General features: G+C 41.4%; 1 protein-coding gene across 1 annotated transcript in view; it reads right to left on the bottom strand.

Moving 5' to 3' along the window:
- Positions 1–18165, bottom strand: part of MYH10 (myosin heavy chain 10) — an 86309-nt gene that overhangs the window by 13375 nt on the left and 54769 nt on the right. The window contains exons 11-26 of the mRNA XM_059486133.1: positions 17406–17524; positions 16740–16892; positions 16176–16349; positions 14748–14921; positions 13905–14019; positions 10265–10458; positions 7746–7867; positions 7279–7348; positions 7021–7181; positions 6337–6445; positions 6120–6251; positions 4955–5161; positions 3847–3984; positions 3251–3374; positions 970–1141; positions 21–233 (exon numbers count right to left, since the gene is read on the bottom strand). Of these exons, the coding sequence (XP_059342116.1) occupies positions 21–233; positions 970–1141; positions 3251–3374; positions 3847–3984; positions 4955–5161; positions 6120–6251; positions 6337–6445; positions 7021–7181; positions 7279–7348; positions 7746–7867; positions 10265–10458; positions 13905–14019; positions 14748–14921; positions 16176–16349; positions 16740–16892; positions 17406–17524 (2377 nt within the window). The remainder of the gene's footprint in view (positions 1–20; positions 234–969; positions 1142–3250; positions 3375–3846; positions 3985–4954; positions 5162–6119; positions 6252–6336; positions 6446–7020; positions 7182–7278; positions 7349–7745; positions 7868–10264; positions 10459–13904; positions 14020–14747; positions 14922–16175; positions 16350–16739; positions 16893–17405; positions 17525–18165) is intronic.

Here is an 18165-nt window from a genome sequence, read left to right on the forward strand (position 1 = left end):
TACACAGACCATGACCCTACCTCAGCTCTTGCTGTGCTGCAGTGGTGTCCAAGGTATCTTCCAGTTCAGTTTTCAAAGCCTCCAGCTCTTCACTCAGATCCCTTTTCTGCTTTTCTGCCTTGTTCCTCGATGCCTTCTCAGACTCCAGATCCTCCTGGAGCTCTGCAATCTGAGCCTGCAGCTCCCTGATCACCTTCAGGGCATTGTTCTTCTGTACTGCCTCCTCATCCCCCCTGTCAAACAGGCACCACAGTTACTGGGGCTGCCCCTCCCCACAACCTCCTGCTTAAATTAGCTAGAAACACAGCTCAGCTCTGCCACTGGAATAAAATAAATATCAACATTTATAGAATGGGTGGGTTGGAGCCTTAAACATCATCAAATTCCCACCCTTCATGGGCTGGAACACCTTCCTCCATCCCAGGTTGCTCCAAGCCCTGTCCAGCCTGGACAGCTCCAGGGATGGATGAAAAGTACCACAGATAAAACCAAGGTGCACCATCAGGATTATCAAGCTTTAGTTCACAATCAGGTATTCCAATTTTGTAGACCTCAACATTGCCCCAGAAATGTTCCATTTCTGGAGTTTTCTCTTCCTACAAAATTATACTTAAAAAATCCAGGTGGTGTTCAGCACAACGTGGGACTGCAGGAGAATAACACAAACCCAGATAAAGTCTCTCCTGCCCAGCAGTTTGTTTAGATCCACTGAGAAATGCACATTTTCCCTCCCAAGGCCGAATTTGGGAGATTAAAAAGCTTCCAGAGCCGAAACACTGTTATACCACATAAAACTTCTCCTTTGTGCAGGTTTGCAGAGCCAGGATGCTGAGGGATCCCTGAATTTCTGTAAATTTGCCATTTCTGTGCTCAGCACAGGGCTCCAGAGCTGGCTGCTGTTGGATTATCCCAGCCCTGACTGCAGGCAGGGGAAATTCCCTTTGGGGAGCAGCTTTGCCCCACTCTGACCTGGCCACAGCAGCCTGCAGCTCCTCCTCCTTCTTGGCCAGCTGGATCTTCAGCTCCTCAATCTGGGCTTGCAGCTCAGCTATTTGGTCCTGCAGGTCTGTGGTTTCCCCATCCAGTTTTCTTTTAGCTTTTTCCAACTCCTGGCGGGTCTTCTCCTCCTTTTTCAGGCGTTCTAAAGGAAGCACAGAATTAAATTCCTGTGGGATTGTCCCTCTCGTCACCCTCAGGGACTCTGGGGTGGCAGGAAGGGTGGGAAGTTTAATTTATGCTGCTCAATTCTTTCTCCAGTCTGCAGAAAAATGAAATAGCAACGGAGAACTGCATGACTTAGTCAGAAAGTCAGGGAAAGTCTCTGACAACTGTGAATAGTTTGAGATGAGGAAACAGAAACATCTTGGTAGAAAATAAGGAGTGGGATCTGACAGAGCAGCTTGAGCTGTTAGGCCAGATAATCCCAGCCATCAACACCCAAAAAAGAAGATAAACCGTGGGCTGGAACAATTGCATGGCTTTGGAAGGGCTAGGCCAGACTCCAAAAATCTGCTGGAAAATGGCATAGCTTAAAGTAAACTTGAATAAACCATTTTACAAGAGTCTGTGCTGTTTAATCACGTCCCATCAATATTTAGCAAAACTCTGCAGCCCTGAGAGCTCCCTCCCAGGGATTTATTGTGCAGCTGGGATATCCAGCCCCAAGGAGCTCTTTGGGACAGGCACCCCCCAGCAGGGCACAGCAACCTCAGCTGTCACTGGGATATTCTCTGAAAAATCCCTTTGCAGGATTTCTTCTCCTGGGAAGCTGAGAAGCCTCAGAAAAAAATGTAAATAATAATTATCTGATTGCTTCTCCTGTGCTTGGCTGCTTTGGAATGTGGCTGGACATTGTTTACCAACAGGTGCATGTTTGATTGGTTTCCTGTGAATTGTTTTTTATTAATGACCAATCACCATCAGCTGTGTCAGATTCTGAAGAGTCAGTCATGAGTTTTTATTATTCATTCTTGTTCAGCCTTCTGATGTATCCTTTCTCTTTCTTTAGTATAGTTTTAGTATAGCATGAATAGAATAGAATAGAATAGAATAGAATAGAATATGATGTAATGTAATGTAATATGATGTGATGTGATGTAATGTTCACAGCCTCAGCCCAGTTCTAAGGGCATAAATGGCACAAATGTACAATAAATGGCACAAATGTACAATTCTGAGTGACAGCAGGAGTTCATTCCCTTGTTCAATCCCTTGTGGCTCCTCAGTGCAGGGATTTCCCTCACACCCTTTCCAAAGCTCCTGGACAGGATGGAAAGGGAGCCAAGGTCAGGAACCACCTCAGGGCCACCCTGGGCTGTTTGGGGTTTCCAGACAACCTAAGGTAACTCTGCTTTTCTCTAAGCAGTTTCACATTCCCAAAGATTTGTACTTTTCCCTCTGTTTTTACATGAAGTTCCTGATGAGTGACACTGAGAGCAGTGTCACAAGACCCAATTTTGTAATTGAGGGAGTTCCCAGCAAACTGAATTAATTTTTTCCCCAAATATCAGTGCCTAGCAGTGACAAGACTCTAGCAGAGAGACCTTAATGGCTTCTTGAGTCATCTCCAAGAGTAAATATCATTTTACTCTGCTTTCCTAGCCAAGAAATTGCATGCCTTAAATACAAGCTTTAATTTCCACTTCTAAGGCCATCAGTCTTGGACTAGCTCTGTAACCAAACACATCTGTCAAGTTCCTAGTCCTGATTTAAGCACAAAGCTACTCCAGCATTATTTTCCAGTGAGTAAAGCTTGCTTAGACCCACCTTAAAGAGTCTGAATGAACAGTTAAAGATAAGGCTCATCAATCACTGCTACCCCTGTTAGCTCAGCACCTGCCTGCACAGATAAGGTAAAACTCTGACATCCTTCCAGAAGCACATCAGCCTCAAAATATGCACCAAGACAGGCCCCAACACACCAAGTGCAGGAAGCATTCCCAAATTAGGGCTCAGAGAACAACCTTCTCTTTTATTTTGCAACTTTCACTTGGCAGCTCGTTAATGTTGTGCAGTATCTATAGTAATTAAAATAAAACAACACCAAATCAAGAAGGGTTGCATATGGGTCAGGTTTAACTTGTGACAACACTGGCAAAACAACCAGAAATAAATGGCTAAAGGAATGGAACCATTTTAGGTGGAATCATGGAATGGTTTGGGTTGGAAGAGACCTTAAAGCTCAGCTCATTCCTTGGGCAGGACACGTTCCACCAGAGCAGGCTGCTCAATAAAATAAAGCACTACAAACCTTCCAAATCAGTGATCATCATCTCCTGCTTGTTCTTAAGCTTGGCCAAGTTCTTGGCTTTTTCTTCTTCTTCAGCCAGCTGAGAAGAGCACTCAGCAATCCTATCCTCCATCAGCTTCTTTTCCTGGGGAGGAGAGAGGAGAGGGAAAATAACTTCAACACAGCTTCCAGAGTCCCCGAGCAGTGCAAATAAAGGAATGTACAGAACCCACAGGGGCTGTCAGACAGCACAAGGTTCTATTACATATTTTGTTTCTGATACAGATATTATTTCAAGTGATTGTCAATATCAGGGATCAACTGGAACTGTTCGGAACCATGAACATTTATTTTCCAAGAGAGACCTGCAACTCAGCACACAGCAGGCCTGCCTTTAGGACAGCACTGTTTGCAGGGAACAATGGCAGCTACAAACCATTTTTCCAGCTCTAAGATTTGGGAGAGTCATGAAACTGAGAAGAGTGCATGACAAACTCCCTCTGGAATGTCAGCCCAAACTTCTCTCCAGTGTCTCACACCCCAAAGGCGCCTCAGACCCTGTGACAGCAGCTCTGGGAGCTGTCCCTTGGCACCTCCACCATGCACACTGCTCCCACCTTCAGAAATTTGGAATTTTGGTCCTCCAACAGCAGGATCTCCTCCTCCATCTTCTTGATCTTTGCCTCAGCTGTCACTTTCTCAAGCTGCAGCTTCTGCCGAGCTCCCTCCTCCTCATCAAGCTGTTCCTCCAGGTCCTGGGAACAGAGACAACTGCATCTGAGCATTTCCCAGGTTATCCAGGTGGTAACTTGGGTTTTTTAACTCAGTGACAAAGATGTGTTATTTTGAAAAGTCTTTTGCCCTAACACACAGCAAACCCACATTTGTTTTGTTAGATTCATTGACAGGATGAATGATCTGGTGAGGAATGAAGGGCCATGGGATGCACATGGAATTTTTGATGCTCTGGATTGCAGCTTCAGGTGAAATGTGCTCTCTAGGAAACACAAACTCACTGCCACAGGCTTCACCCTCCTAATTCCAACTATAAAATAAAAAATCTGTAATTAATGACAGCCAATCAGATCAGGTTGATTGGTCAGAGGCTTCCCAGCACACTGCACCTGAATGGGGCACCTGGTGGAAAAACAGCAGGATCTGGGAAGAGATTCCACAGGAAACAACCCTCCTTATTTCAGTATCACAGCTGAGCCAGTTCAGTTATTGACACAAGAGTTAAAAAGCAATAATGCCCTGTGCTTTTGAGGGTTTAAACATGATTCATTTAAATATGATTAAGAGACATTTTTTTATTGCATCAAAAGCTGTGAGAAGTGGAGTTTATTCCCTCTTCAACTACTTTTATTATTTTTCAAGACAGGTAAGTTCTCAGCTGCTCCCTTTTTCAGGGCCACCATTATTTAAAAGGAAGCATCTAAATAATCTGATTTTCAAAAACACCTCAATCAAGTAACCTGGAGGAAATGACATTGTCTTAGTGAAGTCAAAGGAGTCATTTCCTCATGATGTTCCCTGGATTTCAGTCCAAAAGGAACATTTCTCTCACAAGTGACATGAGGGCAGGGCAGGGCAGGGCAGGGCAGGAGAGGAGAGGGGAGGAGAATCATTTTATTCCACTCAGGAGCCAAATTCCTCTGTCCTGTAGAGAAGCTGAGGGAGCTTTCCCATCCCCACTTCCCCACCTCCAGTCACTGATAACCATACCTGGATATGGCCCTGCATCTTCTTCTTCTCATTCTGCAATATTTGGTTTCTTTCCTCCTCCTCCTCAACCCTGGACTCCAAATCATGGAGAATTTCTTCCAGCTCTTGCTTTTTGGCAGCCAAGCGAGCCCTCATCTCCTCAGCCTCTGCAAAGAGCTCTGTCTCAGCCTGGAGCTGCTCTGCAAGGATGTTCTTCTCCTCCAGCACCTGCAAATACAAAAGGCAGTGAAGCTTTAAAAATGATACTTCAGAGACTCTGGTGAGAGATTACACCTGTGACAGCCATAGAGGAACTTCAAGACCACACTGTGCTCCAGTTCCTGCCTCCCATGTCCACATCCCACACCAAGGGCTTCCAGAAGAGGCTTTTGCTACTTTTATAGAGAGACATCTCTGAGTGCCTCCTAACAATCTGCTGAGATGCTGAGATTAATTTAAATTTGAGGAAACAATGGCCAAACATCTACCAAATTGCTAACATGATTTCTTGCAGTACCCAGAATTTCCCTTGTAGTTATCAACCTTAGTACGTATCTTGTTCATAGAATTCCTCTCACAAGGAAAACAAAAAGATAAAAGTTACAAAAAGACATAAAGCTACAATATAATAAATAATTATAATTTAGCAGCAGTTCAGAGGACACCAGCTCTGGCTCCAGCAGCATTTCCTGCAGGGTGGCCGGGCAGTGCCATGGGCTGATCTTGGCACTTCTGGCCAGTCCCAGTCCCCATCCTTGTCACTGGAATGAAGGCACTGCCTGCCAGCCCTGGAGTGCCCCCACCCACTGAGGGTCCATCCATCAGCTCCTTGTCTCTCCAGGTGACACTGGAACTGCTCTTCCTTTATTCACCAAGTTTTTGCCAGCACAGAAAGCCACCACAGATCTGCACAGCTGCCCCAAGTGTTTGCCCACAGCCTGCCCAGCCCAGGCACAGAATGCCACTGCCACTGAATTTCTCCTGTAAACCAGGGAAGGCCACAAAATCAGGTTTTGTTTTGGTAACATGTTCCTGCATCCCTATTCCACATTTCACTTCTGTATCTTCCCATTCCACACTCCAGCAGAGTGGGAATCAGCTCACCTGACCCTCCTTGGCTCCCTCACATGGGACACAGCACAATAATCCATGTCCTGCATATCAAAAGCTGATCTTGGACACAAACCTGTTGATGCTTCCTTTCCATTTCCTCCAGCTCTGCCTCCACTTTTGTCTGTTTTTCTTTCACCTTCATCAGCTCCTCATCCTTGGCTTGAAGCTCTTCTTCCTGACGAGTGACCTGCAGAAGAGGCTTCACCTGCACAGGTGGGAAATGAAGATGTGAGAGCCTGCCCTCAGCTATTTATAGGTGAATGAAAGAGAAAAGACAGAACAGGAGGAACCTTGGTGAAGACTCTCCACCACTGCCAGTGCCTCAGCTTCAAATATGCAGCACAATTCCTCTGCAGGATTTTCAGGGCACTCAGCTGCTGCTGCTTCTTTGCAAAGGCCCTGAAGACAGCAAGAAGTTAAACAAATAGATGTGTTAAATACAGCTGACCATCATTTAATTTTTAGGTTACACAACCCTACAACACTTATAGACCATAAATAGCCTTATAAGTTTCAGTAACTACAGTGAATTTATGAGTTCTTGTTCCTACAGAGTCAGAGCAAGAGCTGCATTCATAATTTCCAATAAAAAGTCTGTTTGCTCTTACTCTCAACAGGTTTTTTTCTTAAAAAGACAAAATCAGGATGGATTAGCTACTTTAATTTTTAAAAAGCAGCTTTCCAAAGAACTTCCAGGAACCTCCAGTGGGACAGGAGGAGAGACAAAGGAATTTGCAGCCACTGTTTAGGGCTGTGTGTGCCACAAAGGCAAGAGCAGGGAAAGGAGATATTCTTAAGGAATGAAGGTGCAAATTCTCCCCAGGCAAAAATCCTCTTAATACCCAGGATACAATTACAGTTCCTCAGGCAGCACACTCAGAAAATCTCTCCTAAAATTCAAGTTTTAAAGCACAGCTCGCCATCAGAGGGCCTTGGGAGAGCCAAGGGAAGATCCAGTCCCAGAGCACACTCACTTCCTGGCCAGGTATCCCCTGCACACCGCCTGGAAGAAGATGATGATGTCTGTGATCTTCAGGTCCCTCTCTTCCTCCAGGTGTGCCAGGACTCCAGCTCGGAAGAAGATCTTGCTCTGTCCAATTCTGTACAAGTTGGGATCCAGCTCCAAGGCCCTGATCTGAACACACAGGCAAGGGCATTGTTGTTACACCAAGAAAAGGACAATTTAGGGAAATTTTCCAATGTTTAGACAATATTTAGCTATGGACACTTACCATACGCTCACAGGCCTGCTTACCATCCATGAAACCTTTGGGAATTGCATTGGGAGTGAGGATCTCATACCTGGAAGGCAAATGATAAAACACTTTTACATTCAGCAATAAACAATATGATTTTTAGTATAAACTTATAAATGCAAAAACACCTTTACACTCAGCAATGGGCAATGTGATTTATAGTATAAACTTAGTGATTTGTAGCATGAACTACAGTGACCAAGTGCACAGTTAGGGAATTCCTCCAGGAACCTTTTCCAGCAGCCAACTTTGGATTGTTCCCCTTGCCTACTGCCTTCAGAATAAACTGCAGTAGTTAAACATATGAAATTCAAGGCCTCACAGTCAGGTTTTGATTTTCTTTGAGCTGTGCTGGGGGAGAAGGGAGGAATGTGGGGTCTTCAATTATTTAAAAAGGAACTTTAGCTCCTAGGAACTGAAAAGGGTGTTGCTGCTGCTATTACCTCTGCCGGAATTCCTGGAACACAATCCTGTTTGGGAATCCCTGCCGACAAATCCTTATTCCTTCCAAAACCCCATTGCAGCGGAGCTGATCCAGAACCAGGTGTGGATCCAGTTTTCCAGCCTGGACAAAATAAAACACGGATTCTTTTAATTGGTATTAAATCAATTATTAAATTAATTATAAAAATAATTTGTATTATTGAATTAGAAATTAAATAAATTAAATTATAGATTAAATAAATTAAATTATAGATTAAATAAATTAAAAATTAAAAATTAAATTATATTATTAAATTAATTATTACAGTGGCAAACTGTACTTTCAGTTTTCCGGCCTGGACAAAACAAACCACAGATTCTTTTAATAGGTATTAAATTAATTATTAAATTAATTAATAAATTAATTTATATTACTAAATTATAAATTAAATTATAGATTAAATAAATTAAAAATTAAAAATTAAATTATATTATTAAATTAATTATTACAGTGGCAAAGTGTACTTTCAGTTTTCCGGCCTGGACAAAACAAACCACAGATTCTTTTAATTGGTATCAAATTAATTATTAAATTAATTAATAAATTAATTTATATTACTAAATTATAAATTAAATTATAGATTAAATAAATTATAAATTAAAAATTAAATTATATTATTAAATTAATTACTACAGTGGCAAAGTGTACTTTCAGTTTTCCAGCCTGGACAAAATAAAACACAGATTCATTTAATTGGTATTAAATTAATTATTAAAATAGTTATAAAATGAATTTATATTATTAAATGAAAAATAAATTAAATGATAAATTAAATTAATTAAATTATAAATTAAATAAATTATAAATTAAATTATATTTTTAAATTAATTATAAAATAAATTTATATTATTAAATTATAAATTAAATAAATTATAAATTAAATTAAATTCTATTATTAAATCAATTATTACAGTGGCAAAGTGAACTTTCAGTTTTCCGGCCTGGACAAAACAAACCACAGATTCTTTTAATTGGTATTAAATTAATTATTAAATTAATTAATAAATTAATTTATATTATTAAATTATAAATTAAATTATAGATTAAATTATAAATTAAAAATTAAATTATATTATTAAATGAATTACTACAGTGGCAAAGTGTACTTTCAGTTTTCCAGCCTGGACAAAATAAAACACAGATTCATTTAATTGGTATTAAATTAATTATTAAAATAGTTATAAAATGAATTTATATTATTAAATGATAAATAAATTAAATGATAAATTAAATTAATTAAATTATAAATTAAATAAATTATAAATTAAATTATATTTTTAAATTAATTATAAAATAAATTTATATTATTAAATTATAAATTAAATAAATTATAAATTAAATTAAATTCTATTATTAAATCAATTATTACAGTGGCAAAGTGAACTTTCAGTTTTCCGGCCTGGACAAAACAAACCACAGATTCTTTTAATTGGTATTAAATTAATTATTAAATTAATTAATAAATTAATTTATATTACTAAATTATAAATTAAATTATAGATTAAATTATAAATTAAAAATTAAATTATATTATTAAATGAATTACTACAGTGGCAAAGTGTACTTTCAGTTTTCCAGCCTGGACAAAATAAAACACAGATTCATTTAATTGGTATTAAATTAATTATTAAAATAGTTATAAAATGAATTTATATTATTAAATGATAAATAAATTAAATGATAAATTAAATTAATTAAATTATAAATTAAATAAATTATAAATTAAATTATATTTTTAAATTAATTATAAAATAAATTTATATTATTAAATTATAAATTAAATAAATTATAAATTAAATTAAATTCTATTATTAAATCAATTATTACAGTGGCAAAGTGTACTTTCAGTTTTCCGGCCTGGACAAAACAAACCACAGATTCTTTTAATTGGTATTAAATTAATTATTAAATTAATTAATAAATTAATTTATATTATTAAATTATAAATTAAATTATAGATTAAATTATAAATTAAAAATTAAATTATATTATTAAATGAATTACTACAGTGGCAAAGTGTACTTTCAGTTTTCCAGCCTGGACAAAATAAAACACAGATTCATTTAATTGGTATTAAATTAATTATTAAAATAGTTATAAAATGAATTTATATTATTAAATGATAAATAAATTAAATGATAAATTAAATTAATTAAATTATAAATTAAATAAATTATAAATTAAATTATATTTTTAAATTAATTATAAAATAAATTTATATTATTAAATTATAAATTAAATAAATTATAGATTAAATTAAATTCTATTATTAAATCAATTATTACAGCGGCAAAGTGTACTTTCAGTTGTTCAGGCCAGAAGCCATCTGGGTGAGTCAGGGCATGTGCAGGGAACTCTCAGTAGCCAGTGCCCAGTGTGACAGCCCTGAGTGGAGAGGGAAGGCCTGGGCAGGCCGCAGGGCTCAGGGTAGGTGAGACCAAGGAGAAGCAGGCACCAGGAGTGGCCTGCAACCCCTACCCTCTTCTCGTGGTTGGGGATGATGCAGCGCACGAAGTTGGGGTTGGTGTTGCGCAGCGTGGCCATCAGCTTGGTCAGGGACTCCTTGTAGAGCTGGCCCACGGTGCGGAACATGCCCTTCTTGGTCTTGTAGGCTGAGCCAAAGGCCGTCTCCGTGATGCCCGTCACCTGGTCCAGCCCCACGATGCGATCCACTGCAGGGGACAAGAGGCGAGGGCTGAGCGGCCGCCCCGAGGGGCTGCCAGGGTGGCCCTGGTGGCCCTGGTGGCACGGGAGCAGCAGCAGAAGCCGGGGGCAGCGCTGGCGGGCGAGGCGGCGCAGCAGGACCGCGACACAAGCTCGGGGACCAACAGCCACAGACTCATCCAGCACACGAGTGCAGCTTCAGGAGGTACAGGCTGAGATATCCAGCTCTTTACCTGCAGTTCTACATGACCAGGAAAGCTGTTTTGTGTTTAAATCACTTTGTACAGAGATAAATGCCAGTTCACAGGCAGCTCTCTGTCTGAGTCCTTACAGTGCACAGTGTTCATGGGTTGAACATTTGCAATTACACATCTGTGCGTGAAAAGTCACTTATGACAATAGAACAGGTTAAATAGAATAGCTTAAACCTGACTTCACTTCATAGAAATAGTTTTAATAGAAATTTCCAGAAGAGTTGGAAATAGTGTTATTTCAATGACAAGAGGGAAAAAAGTGTCTACCAGATTTGTGCTCAGCTCCTATTTGGGAGAGTTCTTCCCACTTTTAAATACACCTGGAAAAATCTCCCTGCCCAAAAGACAAGTTTCCAACCAGGAAAACTCCACACCAAAGCACTTCCAAGCTGCCTTTAATAAAGCACCAGAATAGAGACTTGTCTTTGATTTTTTGGAACATTTTGGGTAAGAATCTCAAGGGTTTGTTTTTCAGAAGCACAATTAGAAATGTGAGTGCCATTATTAAAACCTTGAAGGTGATTCCATGTGCAAGTCAAGAATTGTTACACAGTTCAGTAAAAGATACACAAGTGGTTTAACACCTCAGTAATTACAGCTGGTGCTTCTCAGGACTGAGCAGATCCCAACATTTGGGAGTTCTCCACGAAATCCAAGCTGGGCAGCCAGAAACAAGAATCTATTTGTAGGCTACGTCTTCACTTTTGTCACATTATTTTCAAATTCATTTAAACCAAAGCAGAGGGAATTATGGTTTTCTACTAGAATTATCTGACAAGTAAGGGACAATTTCTATTTAATTTTCTATTTAAGGGACAATATTCTATTTAATTTCTTCCTAATATTCAACTAGTCAAAGGTCTATTAAAAAAAAAGGAAAATTAAAAGCAGAGAAATACAGGGCAGCAAATCTGAGTCTTGTGTGTAGAGCAGAGCCTGGATCCTCCACAGGGTTTTGAACACAAGAATTAAACTTATTAAATTTGGAGAAGTAAGCAGGTGGTAAGGTGTTTATAAGGTCAAATCCCAAATATTTGTTTCGAAGCAGAATTTAGTCCCAAATCAGACATGAGACAGAGACTACAGGAGTCAGTTTTCTAGAGAATTAAATGATTGCCAATATTAGAAACCTGCAGCCACAAGGCCCCGCTAAGGACTGCAACCACTCAGCTTTATTTCACCTTGTACTTCCTACAATTTGGCACACAGATCTGATCCTGCAGTTTTGTGCTCCTCCCCTCTGTGCTCCAGCTCTAGGAGGGTGATTTATGTTCCAAACAGGATGATTGGAGTTAAACGTGAGCTCTGCCTATAGGTTAAAGCATGAACTGCATGGCTGGGCCACCACCCCTGGCTGGAGCTCCTGGGTCAAAGCTCTGCAGGAATTCCTTTGGGAATATCCCTGGTTTCCTCAAGGATAGGATCTATCAGGAGTGGTGAGAGATAAACCCAAAATCTGAGGGCACAACCTTCACATCCTTGTGCTTCTAAACTTGGGGAGAGGAATCCAAGAAGGATGAGGAAGTTGAATTAAATATCTTAAGTGTCTTCAAAGATATTCCAATGCACTTCTTGATTTCTCAATACCCCAAAAAACATCTGCAGCTTATATAAATATTAAAATTAATAGGCTTTTAAATAAAAGAACAATTCCAACAAGGCTGGAAGAAGTTTATTTCACTTTCTACCCCCACTAAAACTGCAGCACTCATCCTGATACTTCAAAACATTCTTGAGTTCTCCTCCAAAAAGGACACAGCCACGTCCTAAAGATCCCAGAGTTTTGTCAATGTTGGACTGCAGAAAGAAGCTTGATAGTGTTCCAAAGCTTTTGCATTCTCTCAAATGCTTGCAGCTACCAGAATTGTCACTTTTAGAGGCAATTCTACATCTCCTCGTGGAACCAGGAAGCAACAAACCTTTTCATCGGCAATGCAAAACTGGAGATGCTTTGTGTGTGTGCAGCAGCAGCTGGACAGGAATGCACTGGGGGCCCCAGGGGGGCTGGGGGGGGTTTACCTAAATTCAGCATGAAATGAGAAGTTCATGCAAGCCTACGAGCAAAAATGGTTCTCCTGGAGGTACAACAGCCCTGCCTTTAGTAGGCCTAGTGTTTTATATCCATTCACCTGGTGGCTCATGAAGACCAGAAATATTGTCATAGAAACAGGCTCTCTGAATATTCTGAATCTCTAAGGCAGAGAAACAGCAGAAACACAAAGACAGAAGAGCAGATACACAAGACACTTGAGTTAGTAAAAACAACAGGTTCACCAATTGCAAACACACTTCACTGTGCCACAACATATCCCATGCACATCTCAATGGTCTGTGGGAAGAGGATGTGAGGATTTGGAGCAAAACACAATTGCTCTGTGGGAAAGGGGCAGATCCCCAACCAAAAAGTTCTTTACAGATTCATTAAAGCTGCTCTCTGTGGCTGCCCAAAGAGGGAAACTCAGCATTAACCTCCAGCACCACCTAAATCACAAGCTGCATTTCCTCCTCAAGTAACAAACTGCAGGGTTTATATCCTGTGACATGTAAATATACGCTGTGATGTTAAAAAGCAGAATAGAAAAGTCCCTGCTAAGTATTTATGTGGCTATTTCTGCTTTTTGGAGTCATTTGGTGCAAGTACTGATAAATATTTGCAGGTGATGGGCAGGTAACCTGGCTGAGCAGCAGTGTGCAGCTAAAACAGGATTTGATTTTAATCTCAACACTGCTACAGCTGCTATTGCAATGAATTTTAGGAGATGTGGATTTCCAGAGCACCACCCACCACTGCACAGGAAATAACTGAGCTGGTGCTCACAGACACAGTGTTTACAGTGCTTTACCAACAGCAAGAACCACCCCAGCTGTTCACACTCAGGACTCCACTGCAGCAAGTCCCAACCAAGAGTTCTGGACAAGATTCCACATGAAGTCGGACACAGAAAAACAAGAAATAAGTGAGTATCAGTTCCAGTAATGAACATGAGAAGCAGCTACTCAGAAATGGTACATGTGCAAGGGACCAGAGGTGCAACTCAGCTTCCTTGGTGGACTTTGGGCACTAAGTAAGAGAGAAAATGCTGTAGGGATTTACAATGGAGAAGTGGAGGGTGAGGAAGGAACAGGCATTAAAAAACCATCCCAAACAACTCATCCAGCAAGGTGAAATCACCAACAATCTGTGCTCAGAGCTCTCTTACCATCCTTCCAGAGCTCAGCCACAAATTTATCCGAGGACTGGTGCAGGAGTGTGGCCACGTTGTCGTTCAGGGGGTCCATGTTCTTCATCAGCCACTCATCTGCCTTGTAGTCCACCTGCAGGGCAGCCAAGGGCTCAAGCTCAGAGCAAAACCAGCTCCAGGTTTCCATTTCTCAGCATCAAACATCAGAGGTGCTTTCCTCTCACTGCCCAAGCTCAGAACCACCAAGGCTGGCTCCAAGCTCAGATCCAGCCCTGCCTGGTGCTCACATTTGCTGGCTGAGCCTTCTTAGTACCACAAAGTACCATAAGGTTGCTTTTGGAAGAGTAAATGGGGTTTTCTTCAAAATTCAGCAATCTGACTGCTTTCTTACTGACAGCTGGGTATTTATTTGCTGCCCACTTTATTGCCAAAGTAAGTTTCATTGTGAAGATGTAAAACCAGCTCTAGGATAGACACCAATTACTTTATCTAAATTACTGGAGAGTAAACTAAGGATGTGCTGCAGCATGATTTTTTAGAATTTCTCTACAGTATTTACATTTAAACACTTGGTTCTATACAGAAAACAAATTTTTATCTTTAAAGGGCCAAACCTGTGATTTCCAAATAAACCCCAGCTCAGCAGCTAAAAAATCACTGACACCAACCTGGGTTTCATCCCAACCCAGAGAGCCCTAAAATTCCCTAATTCCCTACAGAGATTCTCTGAAATCTCTGTAGACCAGCATGGTTCTGCTCCAACCAAGACAGAAGCTATTTTTGCATCCAGGCTTTAGCAGGAAAGGAGAGAACTTGCCACAAACCAACCTTTCCAAATAGAATTTAATGGTGAGCCCTTACCTTCCCTGCATAGTGAATAATGCAGAAGTCTGCTTTGTCCTTTAGCTGTCTTGGCTTTTGGAACTTGGAATGAGTTCCTTGCTCTTGGACCAATTTCTCCACAAATGTCTTGTCAGTAGCTTTAGGGAACCAGCATTCTTCATCCAGCAATGCCAACACACCAGGAGGATTTGCCTGAAAAGCAGGTAAGGAATGTGTTCATGTTTTATAGATGTATATACATATATATTAATTTTTTTTAAGTTTAATATTTCCAGTGCACCACTGAACACCACAATAAGGGTAGTCCAAAATACTCCAAGGCTTATTTCAGTTAAAACAAGCTGTGGGGGAGTCCAGGTCAAGAAGGATGCTATGGCTGACTCAAACAAACTCATTCCAATATCCATGGGCACACCACTGAGCTGGTCATTGCTGACCAGAGCCTTGCTTTGCAAAGGTTTATACTTAAAAGGTTCTGAGGGAATGCAAAGTTCACCCATTTGGTGAGAGATGTTTCCATGTACCTGCCATCACACTTACAGAACAACTGGGAGGGTACAGAGGTTTGCTTTGAAGTTAATAAATAACTTGAGGTGTTTTAGGATATTCACCTAAACATGTGCACACTGAGGGCAGCCACATTTGTCCTCCTTTGGAGGAGGTTTTACCTTCCAAGGAGGCAGAACTTTCTCAGTTCCACACACAAAGTGCAGACCTTTGATAAGTGAAACCAAATTTCCCTTTTCCCCCAGGGAAACAGGAATGCAGCTTTTCTGCTGGTCAGGATGCACAGCAGCACTGGGAGCTCCCCTGCACCCCAGGATACACAGAAACAGGCAGGAGAGTACCTGCACTGGCCCAGGTTTCATTTAAAAGGTTCTGAGATGGACAGAACAAACTTTCAGGAGTCTCTGTTCTCCCCATCTGCTCCTCAGCTTCCATGGATTCAGCAGCCAGAGGAGGATGTTAAAAACCACAGTGACTAAAACCACTTTTGAGATCCTGTTTTCCTATTTACAAGGCAATTTTCTGAGGGGAAACTCTACTCTGCACAAAGTTTCAGGAATTTTGCTATTGATTTCCAATGAAGGAAGTCTACCACAAGTCTTGGGAAAACTTTCTACACCACAAAAAGCTCCTACACCACAATGGCACAGTTTAATGACACTGACAGGATTAATGACTTCATTAGTACTAGGGGAAAAGGTATAAAAATAGCAGCTTCATATCTTGAGCTCAGTGTTTTACACTGACATGAGGGCAAAATCCCCTCTGGATAAATCCTTTTATTAACAATACACGGTATTTTAGATTTGAGCTTCAGCATTCCAGTTAATTCCCTTTTAATGACAGCTCTACAAAGAAATGTCTTATTTGCAGGCAGCAAAAGACACAGTCAGCACTCCAAGCTCTCCTCCTCAGAGCATTATTCATGTGCAAACTTACAGGTCTTTCAATTAAGTCAATGCAAGGCTGCAGGTCCAGGCCAAAATCAATGAAGTTCCACTCGATGCCCTCTCGCTGATATTCCTCTTGCTCCAGGATAAACATGGTGTGGTTGAACAACTGCTGCAGCTTCTCGTTGGTGTAGTTAATGCAGAGCTGCTCAAAGGAGTTCAGCTACAAAACAACATCAGTGTTCAAGAATGAGTTAGTGACAAGGTACCACAGATCTGGGAGGCAAAAATTTGACTTTATAAGGAAATTCTCCAAAACTTTGTGAAGTTCGAATGTAACACAAAGAAAACGGGAATGCAATTCTACCAATCTCCCTGACATCAATTATAGTAGGAATTATTAAATTATGGTAGGAACAACTACCACACATAAAGAAGGATTAAAGATTAAATTATTATTTTCTGGCACTGTAACTTTGGGCTGTCAAAGCCTTTACACCCCAAACCAACCCCTTGTGTAACCTCAGACCACGCTGCTTTCGGTGCCTCTGCAGCTGCCCTCACCCCACAGAAACAGGAAAACGAAAACCTGAGCAGCGACATCTCCCTGTACCTCGAAGATCTCGAAGCCAGCAATGTCCAGGATGCCAATGAAGGAGGCTCCCTGGCGCTTGGTCCTGTCCAGGGCTTTGTTGATGCGGTGCACGAGCCAGCGGAACAGGCGCTCGTAGGTGGCCTTTGCCAAGGCTTCCACTGCAAAGTCCGCCTGCAAACCCAAACAGGAACATTTATTTACCCTGGAAAAGCCATCAAAAGGACACAGACATGGATGTTATCACAACTCAGTAAAGGAAGAAGCTGGATGGAGTTAACACAAGTGAGGAATGAAAACAAGCAGTAGGAATGGTTTGGAGTTTGATCAATGTTAAGAAAAATTTCTTCCTAAACTGCTCCATAAAAACAAAAGGTCTCCAAGTATTTGATAATGTCACAACATGAAAGGACGAAACCAGGAGAAAGTCAAGGAAATGGAAAGGTTTCTTCTACTCTACAGATGATTTTTACCATATAAGAACATTTCACAAAGACAGTGAAGCTTTAAGAGAGCAGCAAACACTCAAAGCCAATTGTCTTTGTTAGGAGCTAATGAGGATGAGGCAGCTTCCCTCGGTCTTTAAAGCACCTTTTAAAGTTCACCTGTTTTTTGGTCTGAGCTCTCTGGACCTTTTAGAGCTCACCTGTTCTTTGGTCTGGGCTTTGTGGCCCTTTCAGAGCTCACCTGTTCTTTGGTCTGGGCTTTCTGCACGTAGTCCCGGCCCACCTTGATGCGGGGGGTGAGGATGGCACGGGTGAACTCCATGACGTTCATTCCCAGCAGGTGGCAGAGCTTCTGTGCGACTGTGAGGGACACACGGACACAGGGACACACAAACAGAGGGACACAGGGACACAGGAGCACGGGGACAGAGGGGCACAGGGGGACAGAGGGACACAGGGACAGAGGGACATGGGGATATGGGGACACAGAGCCAGATGGACACGGGGACAGAGGGACACAGGGAGAGAGGGACAGAGGGACAAAGGGAGCACTGAGACCCTGCCCTGACACCTGGAGCAGCTCCTCACCAGGAGGTGGCATCTCAGGAGCCAGCACAGGTGCCCAGGTCGGTGCCCAGGTCAGTGCCAGCCTCGGGGGCTGTGTCCCCAAGGCTGGCAGAGCTGTCCACAGGAACACAGCTGAATGTGCCTGGGGAGCAGGGAAAGGCTGGAATTCATCAGGGGTCAGCTCATTAACAGCTCATTTAGATCCCTTTTCTGATGCCCAGGAAAAAAGGACATGATTGGGACATCACACATCAAATCCACCATCCTAAAGGTGCCTTAAAACCTGGCTCAGGGCAGGCAGCTGTGCCAGCCCAAAGCAGGGCTGTGCCACCTTGTCAGGGAGCTGAGCACTGCCCAGGCCAGCCTGGCACACTGGGAGGTGTCCCTGTCATGGCAGGCAGTTGGAATGGGATAATCTTTAACCCAAACCAGCC

The sequence above is a fragment of the Ammospiza nelsoni genome, chromosome 19 (genome assembly GCF_027579445.1).
Source record: "Ammospiza nelsoni isolate bAmmNel1 chromosome 19, bAmmNel1.pri, whole genome shotgun sequence".
Taxonomy (NCBI): Eukaryota; Metazoa; Chordata; class Aves; order Passeriformes; family Passerellidae; genus Ammospiza; species Ammospiza nelsoni.